The sequence below is a fragment of the Neltuma alba genome, unplaced genomic scaffold, assembly GCF_004799145.2.
Source record: "Neltuma alba isolate B1F8T4 unplaced genomic scaffold, ASM479914v2 tig00011119_pilon, whole genome shotgun sequence".
Taxonomy (NCBI): Eukaryota; Viridiplantae; Streptophyta; class Magnoliopsida; order Fabales; family Fabaceae; genus Neltuma; species Neltuma alba.
This window is the reverse complement of record NW_021635856.1, coordinates 12441-31724: the sequence shown is the minus strand read 5'-3', so window position 1 is coordinate 31724 and position 19284 is coordinate 12441. Positions and strand designations below refer to the sequence as shown.

Below are 19284 nucleotides of genomic sequence, written 5' to 3'. Positions count from 1 at the left end.
ATATCATGTATGAGGTTCTAGCTGGAAATATGTGTAGAAAATCAGTAAGTGTTATTTGTACAAGGAGAAATTTTAAAATAACGAGACAGTTGGAAATATAGGCGCATAGTAGTGTTCACGGGATAAAGATAATCCTGTCCCAGTCTCATCCCAATAATTGGGATGGGATAGCTTTTTCGTCTTTTGTCCTGTTCCATCCCATCCCAATAGGAACGTCCCATCTCTTTTTTTTAAATTTAAAAACTAACTATGTAGAAAATATAAAAACTTATAATAGAAATTATGTGAGGAAAATAGATAAAAATGAGGAAACAATGACAAAGAAAATATTTTTTGTAATCATGAGAGATAAAAAATAAACAAACCTAAAATATTCACTACAAAAAATATCATATAACCCATACAAAAATAACTTATAAACATATAAAAATAACAATTGATAAATACCATTACCAAAATACTATTACTATGGTAAATAAAATAAATTTATAACAACTAAAAATAAAGATAATATATTGGGATAGGACGCCTTGTCCTGCGTCCTGTCCGTCCCGAATAATTTTATTCCATTCTGCTTTCATCCTGTCCCAAAAAAATGACTAGGATAGGGACAAGACGTTAAGACAGGACACAGTTGAACACACCTATGTGCATATTCTAATATAGAAAATCAATGAGCATTAGTTGTATAAAAAATAGTTTTTTAATAGAAACTGTATTTTAAGATAATTTTGACTGAGATTGAGGCAAAAAACTGAATTTGTTTCATTCGCTTCCTTTGGTAATAGAAGTTGATTGGGGATTGATTTTGTTCGTTTTAAATATAAGATTCAAATCTACTATGCGTATCAAATTTTAAATTTTCTTTATATACTATTGTCTCTTACTTTGCTCATTTTAAGGGGGATTTATAAATTGTAATCCATTTTTTTATAAACAATCAATTTTATTAATTTTATTCTTATCAATAAATATATTTAAAACTAAAAGAGTAATTTGTAAAACAACGAGAGGCCTCATGCTATGCATGATGGGTTAGAAATATGTGCGCAGAAAATCAACAAGAAGCATTACTTGCATAAAAAACAATTTTAATAGAAACTATATCATGTATTAGGACTTAGAAATATGTGCACAGCAATCAACAGTAAACGTTCCTTGTGTAAGAAACAAGTTTAATAAAAATCGTTTCATGTATGAAGGCCAAGAAATATGTGCATGGAAAATCAGTAAGTGTTATTTGTATAAGGAGCAATTTTAAAATAACGAGAGACCTCGTGTAATATATGAAGGCCTAGAAATATGGGGGTATATTCCAAAAAAGAAAATTAGTAAGCATTAACTCTATAAGAAATGGTATTTTTTTAATAGAAACTGCATTTTAAGACAACTCTAACTAAGATTAGGATGGAAAACTAAATTTTTTTATTTACTTCCTTTGGTCTTAAATGTATAAGCTGGTTGGGGGTTAATTTAATCATAAATATAAGATTTTAATCTACTTTATATTTTTAATTTTAATTTTTTAATATACTGCTATCCCTTACATTGCACGTTTGAAAGAGGATTCATAAATTATTATTTTTTAATAAATAATTAATTTAACTAATTTCATTCAGTTTGATAAATATATTTAAAACTAAAAGAGTATTTTGTAAAATAGCGAGAGGTCTCGTGCCATGCATGAGGGGCTAGAAATATGTGCGCAGGAAATCAGTAAGCGTTGCTTGCGTAAGAAACAATTTTTATAGAAATTGTATCATGCATGAGGGCCTGGAAGTATGTGCGTAGAAAATCAGAAAGCATTATTCATATTAGAATTTTTTTTAATAAAGATCGTATCATGTATGAGGACTTAGAAATATATGAACAGAAAATCAATAAGCGTTATGTGTATATTATTAATTTTGACTAAAATTAAGAGGAAAATAAATTACCCATTCTCATAATATTCCTAAGGCCATGGTCAGTGGTCACTCTCTCTATCCTTGAAACGGAACAACTCGATCCAATGATAGTTACAAAAATCTCCAACTTCCTCCTTGACTATGATAATCTGGGAGATCCCTAGTCAAAATATTGTAACATTTTTTTTTTTCTTTCGCCTTCGGTGTCCAGCACCTTTTTTGAGTAACTGACTAATCCGGAGCGTCCCAGTGAAGGGATTTCCCAGGATTTGAGCCCTAGACCTGGTGGGTACGCGGCGCCTTACCCTCCCCTTATCGAACCAGTTGGACCAACCCTCCTGAGCCAAAATATCATAACATTGAGCATTAGTGGCATGCACTTATATGCTTTGCACTCCTTTTTCCCAGCAGTAACAAAGGCCAACAGCAATCGCTTTGAGTTCACATATATGTATATGAGAAAGCATAATCTCCATCTTCTTGTAGAAGATATACACTCACTCCCACTCTTCTTCTATTTTCTAGGTTGCCCCTCCACAAATAAATTCTCTTGCTGAAGCATAAATCCTTAATAACCGTTAAAGCATTTTCTCTCTGCCTTCTGAAACGTAGTTGTTGGTTATTAAAAGTATGCAGCGGTCTTTGTTCTTGGATCGCTCTTAATACAGTGGTTTGTATACTTGTATTTAGCTCATTTTCCTCAATTCCAATGGTCCATGTCATCTTAATTCTGGAATAACCAACATCTTCCATTTTTAGGTTCCATTTATCCCATTCAATTTACATCCCACCTTTAAAGCCTTGCCAAAATTCTGATCCCACTAACTCTCTCCATTTTCCCTCAGCTGCCTCGCAATCTCTGAACAAGTGCAAAACAGTTTCTTCTTCAGGAAACCCACAAGGGCATTGTGAAGATTTAATCGTTCCCCTTTTCTATCTTAGCTTCGCTGTATGGTCTGCTTCATGCAAGACTAGCCAATTGCACTTAAAAGTAAAAAAAAACAAATTTTACAGTAAAAAATGTCATCCACAGACTGCTTCTAGTAATATTCCTCACTCTCACTGAACCCTCTTTTTGGTTTTGTGAGAGCAATAGTGTCCACCACAATATTAGGCAGCCAACAACTCAAGTTTTGTTTATTCCAATCACCCCATGGTCTCAAGTAATCTCCTACCTTTTCATTAATGTCAACCAAACCCACAAGTCCAGCCATCGTATCTGCGAGACTTGAGGTATGATCGATCCAGTGTGCACTCCAAAAAGGAGCATCTTCATTGAACGTCTTTCTACTTCCCACTCCTTTCTTAAATTTTTCCCGTATCACACTAAATTACTAGCTAATTCCCCTCCAAGTCAGAGAGGTATTCTGTTTTCTCTTAACTTCAGGCAAAGCTTTCTTCCAAGTTTATATTTAGCATTAAGGACTCAAACCCCAAATTTATGTGGTTTGGTAACAAGATTATAACAAAGCTCCCTAATAAGAGCTTTACTCCGTTTCCTGTCCTTAATGCCTGCAACCCTTTCCTCTTTTACGATTATTGCTATGACTTCTTTCCACGGGAGAATAGAATGTTTAGCTCTCTCCCTTCCCCACTCTCTCCTTAAAGAAAACCCCTCCTCTTTTTTCTCAATCTCACCCGAAATCTTCCTGGGAATTAGCATAGTCTGCATGGAATGCCCAGCTAAGGTAAAAACTTTCCTTTCCAGCAGTAAGATATCCTCTTCCTGGTTTTCTCAAGTAAGGGAGTAAACATACTAGGAGGCCCATGTACGAATAATAGGAATTTCCAGATATTTTCCAAAGGTCACCTGGGAGCTTGGTCAACTTACATGCTCTGGAGAAATGCATATTTTCGGAGCATCACATTCGTGTTTTACTCCGATTCATTTTTATGTCCACATGCTAAAAAGAAGGTATTTGTGCACTGGTAACTCTTTTCATCAGTTCCATCTGTAGACTAGAGGCTTCTCGAAATAACACCAAGTTGTCTGCAAAGAAGCGGTGATTCATCATCTGTTAAAATGTTATAAACTCTCCGGTTAATAAGAAAGTAGAAGTTATACGAGAGATAGAAAACATTAAATAAAAATATAGCGGATCGTGTGGTTGGTTTTCTTTGTATCATTATCTTCCTCTCAAGTTTCATGTAAGACTTGGCTTCATATTTTTTGAAAACTCATTTTTTAATCAAATAATCATGTATCAAGTTACACTTATAAGGCTTTCACTTTTCGTGCAATATGTGAAATGTCTAGAGATATGTGCGCATCTTCCAAGAAAGAAAATCAGTAAGTATTAGTTGTATAAGAAATGGTATTTTAATAATAACTTATCAATACACATAAATTGATCCATCTATTAAAACATTATATACCTTGTTGAGGGAACTACATACAGTGAATCTTTTGTGAGGTTAATTGTTTTATCTGTGACACTATCTTCGCCATCAATTTCATGTGAAATTTGGCTTTATACTTTCTTAAAAACTTATGCTTATTTCTTAATCAAATATAAATCATGTTACTTAAAGTTTTAGTTTTCTTCCAAAAATTCCTCATTAATGCGCGGGTGCATGTATGTTATATCTACTATAATCTAAAAAATGATTGCATACACGAAACCTGTACAAGAGATAGTAAATGATAAATGTAAGGAAAGAGAATAAATATCATCCATGATTTCATCTCTTTAAGGGTGTGTTTGGATAGAAACCAAACCATGGTTTCGTAAGTGCTTTTACGGATTACGAAGTAAATATGTGGAGGAGATTATCTCGTTTTGCGGAAAAGTGATTCTGAAACCACGGTTTTGGAATACTCAAACAGGCCCTAAGTTATTGTCTTTTGTATGCATAATTTCTAAGTATAAAAATTCAATTTATACCTAGCTTATCAATACTTGTCTTTACCGACTTATTCCTTATAACACGATAAACCTTGTTAAGGGAATTACACACACACTTATATAGAATTCATACAAAAGATTGAGAATAATAAATAAAAAATAAAGTAAATCTGTTGTGTGATTGCCTCTATTTGTGTCACTGGGTTCCTCCATTTAAATGCATAAATTTTAATTGTAGAAATTCAATATGTATATATAATCAATCTTGACTGACAATTAAGTGGGGGGAAAAGGTCATTTTACAACTTTGTAAAACAATTAACAATTAGAGGCTTCGGGGCAATGCATGAAGGCTCAGAAATGTAGACTCATATTTCAAAATAAACGGTAAGCTAAGCATTATGCACTGCACAAGAAACAACATTTCACTAATAACTAATTAGCACATACAAAAAAGTTGGTTCAGCTGTTAAAACGTGATTAGCATACCAGCTTATTAACTATTAAGGGGACTACACACGGTATTCATACAAAAGATAGAAATAAATACAAAAAGGGGAGTGAATCTGTGTGTGGTTTCTTTTCTTTCAGCCACTATCTTCTTCTCTTAATGCAGAAAATCAATTTGTATATATTGTTAACAATGAAAAGAACACGGCATTTTATGATTTCATTAACAAGTGAGAGGGCTGTATAAGGGCACTGAAGCATGCATAAAGCCCCATGCCAAAACATAAGCAACTCTCGCCTGTATAAAAATAATACTCAGACATAAAATTAGCAGCAATATTTTAGTAATAATTGACCCGTACATACAAAAATTAATTAAGATGTTTAAATGGGTTCAGCCAGCTAACAACTGATTTCATATGCACATAAAACTCGCTAAATCAAAATTTTTTATCACAAAAACATGTTTTGTTAAACAATAAGGAGGTCCGGTGCAATGTGCTGTTTTTGAAAAAATGAAGGGAAGGGAGCACGGCTCGTTTGGAATGACTTTTAAATAGCTTTTTAATTATAATTTATAAAATACAAGGTAAATATTTTTAAAAAAAAGTTTTGTTGTAATTTACATAGAAAGTACTAATACGTGATTTAAAACGTGATGACAAATCGCACTAAATCTTTTGACATTGTCTGAAGCCTTTGTGGACTAAAATAACTGACAAGTATAATAGGGCCTAGACTATTTGAAGCCCAAAGTATATGGAACAATTAACAAGCCCACCTTAATAAAATTCAATCGGTTCCTTCATAACAGTAGGGCTCAACCCAAACAATTCAAACGTCAGTCCCTTTTTCTTTCTCAGCACAGGTATTTTCTTTTTATCACCGAAGCACAAGCATTTTCATAGTAGAGGTAATTTCCATTGATTCAAATGTTAGTCTCAGCTATCAACAATAGTTGGTCTAGTTGCTAAGGATTCGGCTTATAACCCACAAGGTTATGAGTTCAAATCTCGCTGCCGATGTGAGGACCTTATTGGTGGACGATTTTTAAATATCTCTGTAAACGCTTTTTTAGTTTGGAGGTATGCCCTAACCCTAATAAGTCCCCAAAACCCAACTCACCTAATAGTGCCAAAAAAAAAAGTTAGTCTCAGCTACCAATAGGATTGAGTCTAGTAGTTGCTAGGAACTCAACGTGAACCAATATTTGAATCCTTCCTGTTAGAGGCACCTATATTTAGTACTTAACAATGTCACAAGATTGTTAGTCCTTCATAATGTGGTTAACCAATAAGATTATCTCCAATCAGTGCTTAGCTAAAAAAATGCTAGTCTTAGTTTGCCATAATTTTTTCTTCGATATAATTACTTTAACCATAATCGGCGGTCAAACGAGCGGGTCTGCCGGTTGAGCCCATTGGGAGGGGATGGCTCTACCTCCTTTGTTATTGTCTGGTTCGGAGTGAAGAATTGAAAGGAATCAGGCCCAAAACAAACAAAGAACTTTGAAAGGAAGGTAGCACGGTTTGAGAACTGACCCTCCTCGAAATCGGGGTTTTGTGAGGTCAGAAGGATAGATTCTTTTTGACTAAATTGCTCTCATCTTATTTTGAAAATTATCATTAGTGATTCTTAATCATGAATGTGGTCCTTAAACATAATTCACTCCCTAAAAATTGAGCACGTAAGATGAATACATTACATGACCAATGAGATAACAGGTTATGCAATACATGATGAAAGAAATAAACAAGGTTTCACCAAGAGAAACTCGGAGTAGCACAAACAAAGTCAATGTTCGCGTTCAACGATCTTCCAAGTTCTCATTCAAGTGCATCACCCTGACTACCCACATGTGGCAATGATGCCTCTAACTTTTTTCCAATTAAATGATGAAGCAGCACTCCCGCTGCAACACTAACATTTAAGCTTTCCACAGCTAAATATGATTGGAAGTCTTTACCAGAAATCTCACAATTCAAACCAGTAGTTTCACCATCTAATTCACTAGCAGTCAGATCAACAGGAATATTCCCAGGAATCCTAACTAAATGAGTACATGATTTCTCAACCAAAGGTCTCAAACCGGTCCCCTCACTGCCCAAAACAAGAATTGTAGGTGGACCAGGAACAATATCATCCAAGGAGACAGCTTTTGAGGACACAGAGCCTCCAAGAACTCGCCAACCGTTTTCAGATGAAGACACTAGAAACTGCATCATATTCTTGCAATATCTGAGCTCCATCAATTCAAGCGAGCCTGCACTTGCTTTGCTTACAACACCACTCAATGGGGCAGAATTTTTTGCACACAATACTATCCCAGAAGCTCCAAAGTAATAAGCAGACCTAATTATTGCCCCCAAATTTTGAGGATCAGTAACCTCATCCAAGGCTACCCAAAGGCAACCTCTCCCTTCCTCAACAGAAATAGGATCTAATTCTTTTATTTTTACCATCTCTAACGGTGAAGCATCTAACACTAAGCCTTGATGAGGGCGATTATCAACTACCATATTAAGGTCATGTTTTGATGCTTCTTTAACACTTAATCCAATCTTTTCAGCGATCCTCAGAACTCTCTCAAATCCTTTCTTGTCCTTCTTCTTCCTGTTGTTGCTACTCAAGTCCAGTCCTTCTTGTGCATATAATGCATAGAATTCCCTTCTTCCAGCTGATAATGCAGCCAAAACTGGTCCAACTCCATAGACTCCCTCGCCAACAATCTTAGGCACAGTTGATTGTGTGGCCTCTTTCCATGTCTTTCTTCCCCAACTTTCCTGCTTATTCCATCTCCGAAGCTCAGGTCTCTCTGATCCAGCTCTTCCTCCCGCGATCCCCCTGAATTTATTTTTTATGTTATCCCACCTTGGGTCGTCAATAGCCTCCTCTGTTTCATCATTACCTTCTTCTTCATCATCACCCAACTTCCCACGCCTGCCACCATAAACACTTCTCTGTTCTCCCACAGTCTTCATTGACCCGTACCTACTTTCTTTAACTGCAGAAATTTCACCTTTTGTATTGAATTTTGCTGATGATAGTAAAGAAGAATGTCCAGATTCCAGAATTGTCGAATTCTCTAACCTTTGAATTGATTCTTCCCAAGAGGACCTGTAATTTAACTTCCCTGACCTCTTCAGAGATTCCTCCACAGAAGAACTGTTACTGAATTTCTTTTCCTTATCTGCTGATTCTTCTTGAATGGAGCCCCTAATGCTTGTCATTTTTGTCTTCCCCGAATCTTTAGCTTCCCTAACTTCATTTGACGCTAACCAAGGAAGTTGCTTTCCCGCTCTTCCCACACCAATCCCTTCGTTAACCTTCCCAGCGTAAGAACTCGAAAAACTTCTCGGCCTTAATGAAAGGCAATAACGTCCAGAACTTGTAAGCAGCAGCCCATACGAGACATGCCTAGAACTCACTAGTTTTCCCGTTTCCAAGGTTCCATGCAGCAATTCGGTTGAATACTTTACTGGATTCATCAAACAGAAGCTTCCAATTTTATTCCTGGCCTTATGTGAATAAAAATTGGGATTCTTTAACAAGGGGTTTTGAGAGGGTTTTGGAGCTGAGCAAAATGGTAAGCATTGGGTCTTCAACGCGTGGGATGATTGGAAGCATTTAGAACCCGGAGAAATCTTTGGAACCCGTGGAAAACCCTGAGCTCTGGTCAGGTTTGTATACATTTTATGCAACAAAGAAACCGTATCTCGGAGATTAAAGCTCAGAGATGAATCTCAGAGCCGATAAAAGATAAATACAAGGGGAATCGAACTACCTGATACAGGAGTTAGGGGCTTTCGGAGCCACCATGTAAGTATCTTATCTACTTTCCATCGATAAGTTGCAGCCTTCCTGAAGCCTGAGCCGAGCCCGGGAGCACTAGGGCAGTCTACCCGCTCCCCAACGACGCTGTTTTAGTTTTGTGCGCTGAGCGCTGAGGATGAGAAGATTAGGCGGTGGCGAGACAAGATCGCAGCCGCAGGGGCGTCAATATTCATTCATTTTTATTTTTAAAATGTTCGGCAAAAAATATTTTGAAATTATAAAAATTATTTAATTTCATTGAAATTCTCAAGAGATATCTATAGTTTATCATTGTATATTCAGTAATTTAAATTATTGAAATTGTTTATATCCATCTGGAAAACATTTAAAATTATCAAAAGTGCCATATTTTTTCCTTGAGGAAGTCACTTTTGGAGTTTGGATTGAACTTGCTTGTTATTTTGCCCCTTTTTGAGAAAAAGGTTTAGGCTTTTGGCAAGTTAAATTTCGAGAGCCTTTACCATTCAAAAGAGTTTGTAAATACTAACAAAAATACATCCATCCAATTAGTAAAAAATCGACTGACATGAGGTTATAGCTTCTAATACCCAAAAAAAAAAAAAACAAGAAGAAGTCTCTAGATTTGTACGAAAAAAGAAAAAGAATTTATAGATTCTCACGTTAATCATAAGACTCAAAATTAAATGGAAGCAGTCTTCATGAGTTAGACCTGTCAAGGCTTCCGTGTTAATGACACTTCTACACATGGTATTACTCATATTTTGTTGGCAAATTTGCCTTTCCAAGATTGTCAAATACTCCATATGAATATGATATACCTTTCCACAACTAAAGTTCACCATTCTAAACCAAATTCTTCACTCTACAACGCCATTAGTAACTCCGATAGAATCATTATTTTTCAGATAGAGATGTTGTCTTGTTGACAAAGATACATTGCAGTAATCCAGAGTTTCTCGAAGATAGTCCGATTATTAAACGTTATCGCACGAAATTAGAGGAGGAGGGGGAGGAAGAAAGGCCCACAAATCACAAAACTCTCCATTGATATTAACTCTTGAATGGTTCATCTTGTCCTGATTTATTCTCGCGCGGAACGGAAACAGATTACACTCCAGATAACTCTTCAAGTTTAGTTTACATTTGCCATGTTTATTCCTGCAACCAAAAATATAGCCGGCACTACAAGTTGCAGTAAGAATGAACTGAGTCCTTCGTTAAACTTTCCGAGAGGACTCCGGCATAATCCCATGGTTAAAAGCCCTTGACACTATTGATTTATGCTTAAAAAAAAATGAACATATTACACATCTTGACGTAGTCATTAATCATCAAGTTTTCAGGACTCGTCAACTCCCAGGTACTGGGAATGAGAAGCTGCGAGCAGTGCTGCTCCAATGCCAGAACCATCATTAGAATGCTCAATGACAATGGTCTCAGCTACCTCATCTCCCAGCAACTCCTTCATCGTACTCTCCAAGCTACTTCTGAACTTAGTGTAGTGTTCGAACAATCCTCCATCCAATGCTATCACTGTTTTCTGCTTCTCCCCGACCTTGACTGTGTCCCTTCCTGTTTTCTTGAGGATGCCTAGAATGCCCGCAGCAGAAAGGCGGGCACCACGATTGGCCACAATGTCACAGACTTTGAGAACAATCTTCCTTGTCTCGAGGGATGTATTAGAAACCTGACAAAAAGAACAGCTAAACTTTCACTTCTCATGAAAAAAGAAATGCTACCTAAATAAATGAATCTGTAACAAGTGAGGGTGATATGTGCTGAGACGAGAAAACCTCCACATCGAGTATGAAACTAGAGCATGCATACCTCACATACGTCCCTCAATTTGTTTCCAACCACTTTCAGATCTGGAGAGGTATCATGATGCATGGTAGACATGTCAGGTGTCCTACACATCCCAAAACAAATAAATGAAAAAAACTCAGAAGCTTAAACAAGCAATAAAACAGCAATGTGTTCCCCTGCATATTTATAAAATTCAAAACAGGAAGATTAGAAAGTGAAATAAAACAGCGATCTGTTCTCCCGATATCTCATCATTTTGCACAACTATGCTGGAACAAAACCCCTTCTTTTTTTTTTGGAAAAAATTTAAAACAACAGGACCACACAGTTACATTTCCAAAACAACAACAAAAAGTGATGCAGCATTTGGCAGGGATGAAACTGGAATGACCCAATTTTCCAGAAATATAAAGGAAGAAATGAAAAAGGACTTGCCTATCACTAGGACTATCACAGTACCTCCGAAAGGATGCAGGATGAGATAAAATTAGCAATGTCACCAATCTGAACAAAAATGAAAGAGGCGATGATCCTCTGCTTAAAATTGTTGTTAACAATGAATTACTTTTCTCACCAGCATAAAACATGTTCATTCCCCTATGGTTTTTTCACTTGTAACAAGAGGGATGAAAACAGCTTTTCCACATTACATTTCCCACATTTTTTACCAAGCATAAAAACAGAACTGTAAAGCCTTTCCATAACTCCGTATTTTCACCCTCCTCAATTCTCTATGTCCCCCACCAACCGCCAATCACAACCTAAAAGAGGCAATCTTGACATGGCACTGCAACACTCTACGGTCAATAACATATCTCAAAACAAAGAAAATGCTGAGCGGATGTCTCAATGACCTAGCCACTTACTAGCGATAAGTTCTGGGTGAGAAACGTGAAATAAATGTGAACAATGATGCATTCCCAACACTTAAACCACAGCAACTGATAAGCAGCATAAAGTATCAAACACATGCTGCCCAGGTAGACACACAAGCAAACACCTCCAGCAACAAAATGGGCAGACGGCAATATAAACAATTTCCATCCTAGTTGTGTAGATGTAGAAGTTTAGTTGTATGAATCATCACACCTAAGTATGAATGGTTTTTTTAACTTTGGAGGCACAGTATCTCCAAAGAAGTCAGCTTCTTCAGCCATCTTCAACAATACTCTCCGTACAATCTCCCCCAAATACATGCCAGAAATGATCTTTTCGAATATCTGCAAATAATAGTGGAGAAGTGTTACAGATGGCACAGTTGTCGTTTAAATTCATGATGGATGATCATCACCTGTTCTCCAGGGTTTAGGCTCTCTGCGTCTAGAGCGTGATCATATTCTGTCAGAGGAAGATGTGAGGACCGGAAACTACCCCACTCCATGTTGATAACCTATATAATTAGAAAGTAGTGTGTTTGATTCAACACCAACTTATCACAGGCTGCTCTTAGTTTTGTTGTAAAGATAGGTCTACCATCCAAGAAATGAGACTTACAACCACAAATATTTATAACGTCCTTACCATCTCCCCTGATTTTGGCAGAGGACCATGCCACTTTGGAATAGCTTGTGCACGCTCTACATATGCAGCATTTGTTCCAGTACCAAGAATCACAGAAGCAACAACATCTGGGTTGTGGAATCTGCCTCCAGCTAAAGTTCCAATGGTATCATTAACCTGTATCAAATCGCTATTATGTACTGTTTCCTACCTAAGACATTAAATTACCAATAAAAATGGCAGTAACTATGAAACCTCATAACTCCAAAATTTTCCTCAGACATAGAATGAGAATCATCATCCTCAGAGCCTGAATTAAAAAAATAAAGAAACTAAAGGGATGGAAGTGGAACTGACTAGAGCTGAGACCCGCATGTCAATGCCAATTTTTTCCATAGACTTGGTTAATTCTCTCACCACGTCTTCTCCAACCTATAAACAAGGCAAAGAGAATCCATTAAGGCATAACAATCATATTATTATACTTGAAGAGTAAGAGCTGAGAACTGAAGAGATGATCACTAACAGAGAATTTATTCCTTTTTTTTTTGGGTTACACATAGATATCCTCCTGTTGGAGACAATCCTGTTCGAGATACGATGAGACACTAAAAAAACATTAATATGATACATATGTTTAGTTGTTTACCATAACAAAGTTAGCACAGTAGTATCTGAAATCCAGAAATTCAGGACAAAAAAAGAAAGGGGCTTGTTGGTTTCTCTAACAGATAGAGAATACTTATGCATGTCTTGGACTTGAAGTCTTCATGACAAAACATGAATGGTAATACAAAGAAAGTTGAACATAGCAGAGTCAAGGTAACAAGATTCACCGCATCTTCAATATTGAATCCCTTGGTCCACCTAATTAGAGTCCCAGATGCAATTGATGTTTGCCTAACTGGGAATGAGAATGTAAATCCCAGTTCTCTTTGTCTGCCTGGGGGCGGATGAAAAGCTTCAGGTTCTGAATCAATGAATTTTGCCAGAGCTCCCGCTATAAAATCAAACAATGCCTGAAATGACATGAATTGATGCATTTCAGTGAGGCATTATTGCATGCAAATTACTTTGATACAGTTTCCATCAAAGGCTTACCTCTGAAGAGCCAGTCATCAAATGAGGAGGAATTGAAACTTCTTCCATCCCTTGGTGGGCAACACCTTTTTCTTTTCCGCCCAACTGTACACGAAGAACACGAAAATTCGTCCCACCAAGATCCAAAGCATAGAAGATTCCTTTCTCATCCCTAGAAACAATGGATAAAATATGGGATTTGCACAACAAAGAACAATACTTAAAAAGGTTTCAGGGTCACATCGCTGAATTTTAATTGCTTCCGTCAAATAATATGTGACACATCGTTGTATCATTCAAGTTGTATATTTCAGCATTCTGGCTGTAATTTTTTCACAATACAATGAAAACTATAAAATGCTTTGCCGTTACCTTGTCTAACATCTAGTCAGTGACTATCAAGATAATCATGATTGATTGACAAAGAATTACTGGACAACTGATAAAAATTAAAAAAGAAAAGTTACGTGTGGCCATTGAGTCAAAGACACAAGAATTCCATCAGCCAAAATCAGATAGCACAGAATCATCATAGGTTTAATCAAAATTGTCAAGATAATTAATTAAATGAATAAAAACCAAGAAATGCGAAGAAAGCATAAAAGGCGAGAGTCTCTATTTTCGAAAAGAAGAGACCTCGTTATTAGAAAACACACAGACACACATATATCTGGATCGGTGAAGATAAAAATAGCTCGAAAGGATACCCAAAAATATATCTATATAACCGCAGAAAACAGAAACATAAGCAAGCAAAAGAGTTATCGACGTTAGACAGAATGCTCTTGAATCCGAAAGGAAACTGGATCCTCGAGCATTTTAATCAATTAGCTCTCTCTATTCAGTAGACGCGCATAAATTATCTTCTTTGAGTTGAGGCCAATTCAAACGTTCCAATTAAAAAAGTGTAAATTTTTTTGGAGAATTGGAGGGGAAGGAAATAACTATACGCACCCAGACGGGAGATTGTCAACATAGCTGATTAACATCTTGAGCTTGCTCCCACCTTCAGATGCGAGACCCGCGTGCATCTCAACGTCCATGGCTTCAGCAACGTGCTTAAGCTTGCCAATTGGGGTCCCACACTTCTCCTCGAACTCTTTCAGTATAGCTATGGCACGAGACCACTTCCCCGAGCTCTTCATGCGGTGGCGCACCAGAAGCGCCGCCGCCGCACAAACCGCCGCAGCACAAACAATTGTTGCTCCCACTGCCACCTTCCCCATCACCAGCTTCGCTGCCAATCACGCTCCTCAACCACGTTAACGACAGCTACGAACCCGCCTACTCAATGAATCAGGGACCGTCAAAGCAGCAAGCTTTGTCTTCAGTGAAGGAAAGGAAATCCCGACGAGCTCAAGTCGAGCTCCGGAAAACTCTTGGGAACTCAAAGATTCTTACTCCCCACGGGTGTTGATGAGGGTCAGAAAACGACAGGACAGTAGTGCAGGGGATGAGGGTAAAAGGAGGAGGTAAAAAAAAGGAGAGATTAAATTAAATTGAAGTCAAATAACAAACCCTAGATCAGAGTGCTTTTAATGTTAGGTCGTCTCAGAAAACCATCACGTTCTATCGCAGGAGATGAGGTAACGAACCGAGAAAGTCAATAATAGCAATAGTAATATTATTAACGTAAGGATTTGCAATAGGATCAAGACTCTTTAAACGTTCCTCAGATTTCCACTTTCTCGCATCCCTTCGAAACCGACAGCTTTAATGGCATCTTGGCAAGTGAAGATCGCCGGCGCATGATGAATGAAATATTTGAGTCAACGAAAAAAATGCGAGGCCGAAAACATAGTCAAATTTCTAGATTCCAATTACAATAACACCTTCCTTAATTGGCCATTTGTCAAGTGGCCTCTTTATTTTATTTTTTATTTATTAGTATAATGAGGTAGATCTGTTTTGGTGCCCACAGGCCCCAGGGATCAGCATAAGAAATACGGGTAATTTTTATTTTCATTTATTTTTATGTTTTTAATACTATAAAGAATTTAAATATAGCCAAATATTATATTAACGAATAAGTTATTAAGATGTGTCCACGTTTAGAAATTTTTTATTCTTATCCCATTATTCTTACGGTGTCTGGCGTTTAAACTCATCTACTAATAAAAACACTGACGCAAATATACGTTGAAAGATGAGGGAATTCATAGTATCAACGTTATAACCTAAACTCTTTGTTTTCGTCTTATGATATGAGTATAATCTTCATTTCAGAATATCTATTATAGTTTGGGTTTTTTAAAAAAAAAAAATTGCCGCTTTGCAATATAACCTCAATAAGCATTGATTATTGCGTACAATTTTCTTTTTGCCGAAAATTATTGTGTACAATTTTTTTTTTTGCCAACTACTGGGTACGATTTAAATATTTAATAAGAACAATAATCAAAATTATATGCATTCAAGTTTATTCAATAACTAATGGAATTTTAATTAAACAACATCAGGTTTATTACTTCCTTTCTCTTTATAACAATATAAAAATAAATTGAATTATCTAGATAAAAAGTTGGCTATAATTTATTAAAGACACTAAACATATGAAAAAATGCAATTTAATTTTTAAAAACATATAAAACTGTGTAACAGCTGATATTTTAAAATGGCTGTATTGTATCTCTTGAATGCTGGCGACCATGCCATAATTAGGCAATTTGGTAGTCCAAGAAAGAAATATGGTGTTAGAGGGAAGCACTCTTTTTGTTGGAATACAGGTTTTAATATGTTATTCCTAACACTCCCGCCTCAAACACGACCATTTTATTTTCCTATTTAGTCTTCCTAATATACCCCTCTCTTCAATCACTCAAGTTATGCGATCTCTGTTAATTACACACATTGGTTTAAAATATACTACTTTTGGTCTTAATTATAAGATCTTGCTAAAGGAGGTCTTATAATTAATATCGGAGGTAATAATAAATATTGAAAATAAAAGAAATTAAAATATTATATTTATAACTAAAATAAACTAATCAACAAGTTCTTGTATTTAAATTGGAACGAATATTGTGCATTTTCAAGTGTAATATTTTTAGTTAAACGAAAGATAATAGTAACTTAGAAAATATAATGACACAAAATTAATTTTCATTTAAATTTAATACTGTTAAAACTAAAACATTAGAAAATATAGCATGTTATGTAGTTTATGAACGGGACAACTTTTTGTACTTTTTTTTAATGTTAATAATAATTATCCTGATTTAAAATCATGGGAAAATAAAATCCTAAATGATAACCATTTTTATATTTGTTTAAAATGAACTATAAAATTGCTGGCAAAGAAAATCAACCATAACAATGCTGGATTTTATAATATTTCTCTAGCAATGCGTAAGGATTTGGATAAGCATTTGGATAAGGATGAACGCACAGATTAAATGAGAAATTCAAATTAAAAAAAATTAAAGAACCAGAATAAAATAACAATAATTTAATAAAAAGAGGGTGTTTGGATGGAAATCAAATCATGGTTTTAAAATTGATTTTACAGTATACGAAGTAAATATGTGAAAGAGTTTTAAATATGTAGAGATATCCAAACACCCTCAGAATCTCTATTCTTGAAAACTTGCAGTACCTAATTGGTTTAAAAATGGGCCAGATATGATATTATGAAATCCAAATATATTCAACTAATAAGATTTGAATAACATATTGATTAGAATTTGAATATATTGAATTAAATGGGATTTCAATCAGAGGCTTAAATAAAAAAATTAATAACTAATTTTGAATTTGACTAATATCTTAATTGGGATTTGAATATATTGAATTAAATAGAGGCATCATAATTAAGTAATATGTTAATTAGAGGTTTAAATAAAAAATAATTAATTAATTTTAAATTTTTATCCATTCCTCCTAGATTCCACATCTCTAATTCAAATCTCACTTGAATGAATAAAAAAATCATATTCCTAAAGGAAATAATTCTGAGTTACCTTAAATAATATAATTTATTAAAAATTTAAATCTAATTAAATATACTCATGCATTGGAGAGAAATTTCTAGTTTTTATACAAAATTTTGTAGGTGTATAAGTGTGGAATCAATATTTTTTCTAGCTAAATCAGCACCTGGTGGATGTTTATTATAAATGAATATAAAAAGGCAGCAAAGGTTTGACGCGAAAACGGAGGCGTTGATGGTTTAATTTGACCCTTTTTTTAAGGCACATGTATATCTTTATGAGGTAATCTATGCGTGATGTTGACACACCCCTTAATAGCAATTCAATTCTTAATTCGTTATAAAAGACTAATTTCTTTCATTAAACACAATTCTAATTGGTTTAAAGGATATTTAGATGGAAACAAAACTATAATTTTAAAAGTGATTTTATAAAATATAAAATAAATATATAAAAAAATTTGTCTCAATTTAAAAAAAAATATTTTTGAGGCGTTCTAGGCTAGCTTGACGTAGTTAGATTGAGTTGGTGTCTTGGTGGCTATAGACTCTCCTTTTTTTGGTTTTTCCGCCAGCAAGACTTCTGTTTTTTGAATATTGGTAGAAATGAGGTAGTATTGCATTTACTTCAGTGAATATATTACATTAAAGAAGTTAAATAAATTATTTTTAGATATTATGTTTATTATTTTAAATTAATCTGTTTAAATATATATTTTAATAATATACATAAGTATTATTTTAGAGAAATTATGTAACATATAATATAATTAAGTAATTTTTTTAGATTTTTAAATTTTCTTAGATTACTCAACTTTTATATTCATTGTTTATGCAAACATTAAATTAGTTATAAATAATAGATTATACGGAATTATCGCTTTAAGATGAATGGATAGTAGGATTTATAATCTTTAAACTGACGCTATTGTATCTGGTCAAAAAAAAAAAAAAAACTGACGCTATTGTAATGCAGATATCCATGCCCAGTAGAGAATTTTAAAAAAATATCTTCAAATTTTAAAGTTTTAAATCAGTCTTATTCATGATACTTTAATAACAATTGAGAACATTAAAAAAACAAATAATAATACGTTTTTGTATAGCATTTTGAAATTTTGAAGATATTTTTGATACCAGACATCAACAAAAATAATAACAATAAAAAGTATAAAGATAGTGAAAAAGATGTGGATGGAGGGTTTAAAAAAATGGTAATAGTAATAAAATTAATAGGGGTGAAAGGGACTGATAAAGAGAGTACCAGGTCACAAGGAAAATGGATGAAACACGGAAGAGGTAGTTACGGCGTGATGGGTGGCGTATTCATATAAAATTGGAGAATTAAGACCCACATAAACATTGAATTGTTATTTTTTTAAATATTTTATACATAAATTTGTACTCCTCCGGTCCTTATTATAAGACCCAATTTGACTTTTTATTTGGTCCTAATTATAAGACCCAATCCATTTTCTCTCTTATATTTATGCATTTTTTTCCAAGATAATCCTTCCAATAATGATAGTTTTAGCCAATATACTTAATTAGCAAGGATATTTTAGGAATAACAACACTTATTTATTATAAATAACCAACTTAACTTACTTCCTTAATCTCCTCAAATAAGTCAATTGGGTCTTATAATTAGGACCGGAAGAGTATTGTTTAATCTGAGTTCTTAGATATTTCAATATAAAATTAAATTCTTTTTGTTTTGGCTTCTTTTCTCCCTCCAAACCAAAACTCCATGCCTGGCCTCTCAGCGTCAATTAATTTATTGCGCAAATTGGATCCAAATGGTCTCTATCACGTAGACATCTTTTTATCCCTTGAATTTCAAATCTCGCCTCTGCTTTATTGTCCTAATTAACACATGCATCCATTGCCCCCTTTTTTTTTTTTTCTAACTCACAAAATAAATATTCCTCTAATCCTTAATATAAGACATATTTAAGAAAGTTAGTTAATT

The 19284-nt window shown here is 34.7% G+C and overlaps 2 protein-coding genes across 2 annotated transcripts; both read right to left on the bottom strand.

Moving 5' to 3' along the window:
- Positions 1-6882: 6882 nt before the first annotated feature.
- LOC114761407 (uncharacterized tRNA/rRNA methyltransferase slr0955-like) lies at positions 6883-9155 on the bottom strand. Its single transcript, XM_028950772.1, has one exon. It carries the CDS (start codon positions 8893-8895, stop codon positions 7030-7032), a length of 1866 nt encoding a protein of 621 aa, XP_028806605.1. The 5' UTR covers positions 8896-9155; the 3' UTR covers positions 6883-7029.
- An 863-nt stretch (positions 9156-10018) lies between these two features.
- LOC114761389 (hexokinase-1) lies at positions 10019-15086 on the bottom strand. The gene is made up of 9 exons (XM_028950745.1): positions 14339-15086; positions 13406-13556; positions 13141-13323; positions 12662-12736; positions 12326-12481; positions 12096-12194; positions 11894-12024; positions 10826-10907; positions 10019-10685 (listed from the first exon to the last, which is right to left on the bottom strand). The coding sequence occupies exons 1-9, from the start codon at positions 14608-14610 to the stop codon at positions 10338-10340; spliced, it is 1497 nt and encodes a 498-aa protein (XP_028806578.1). The 5' UTR covers positions 14611-15086; the 3' UTR covers positions 10019-10337.
- Between the last annotated feature and the right edge of the window lie 4198 nt (positions 15087-19284).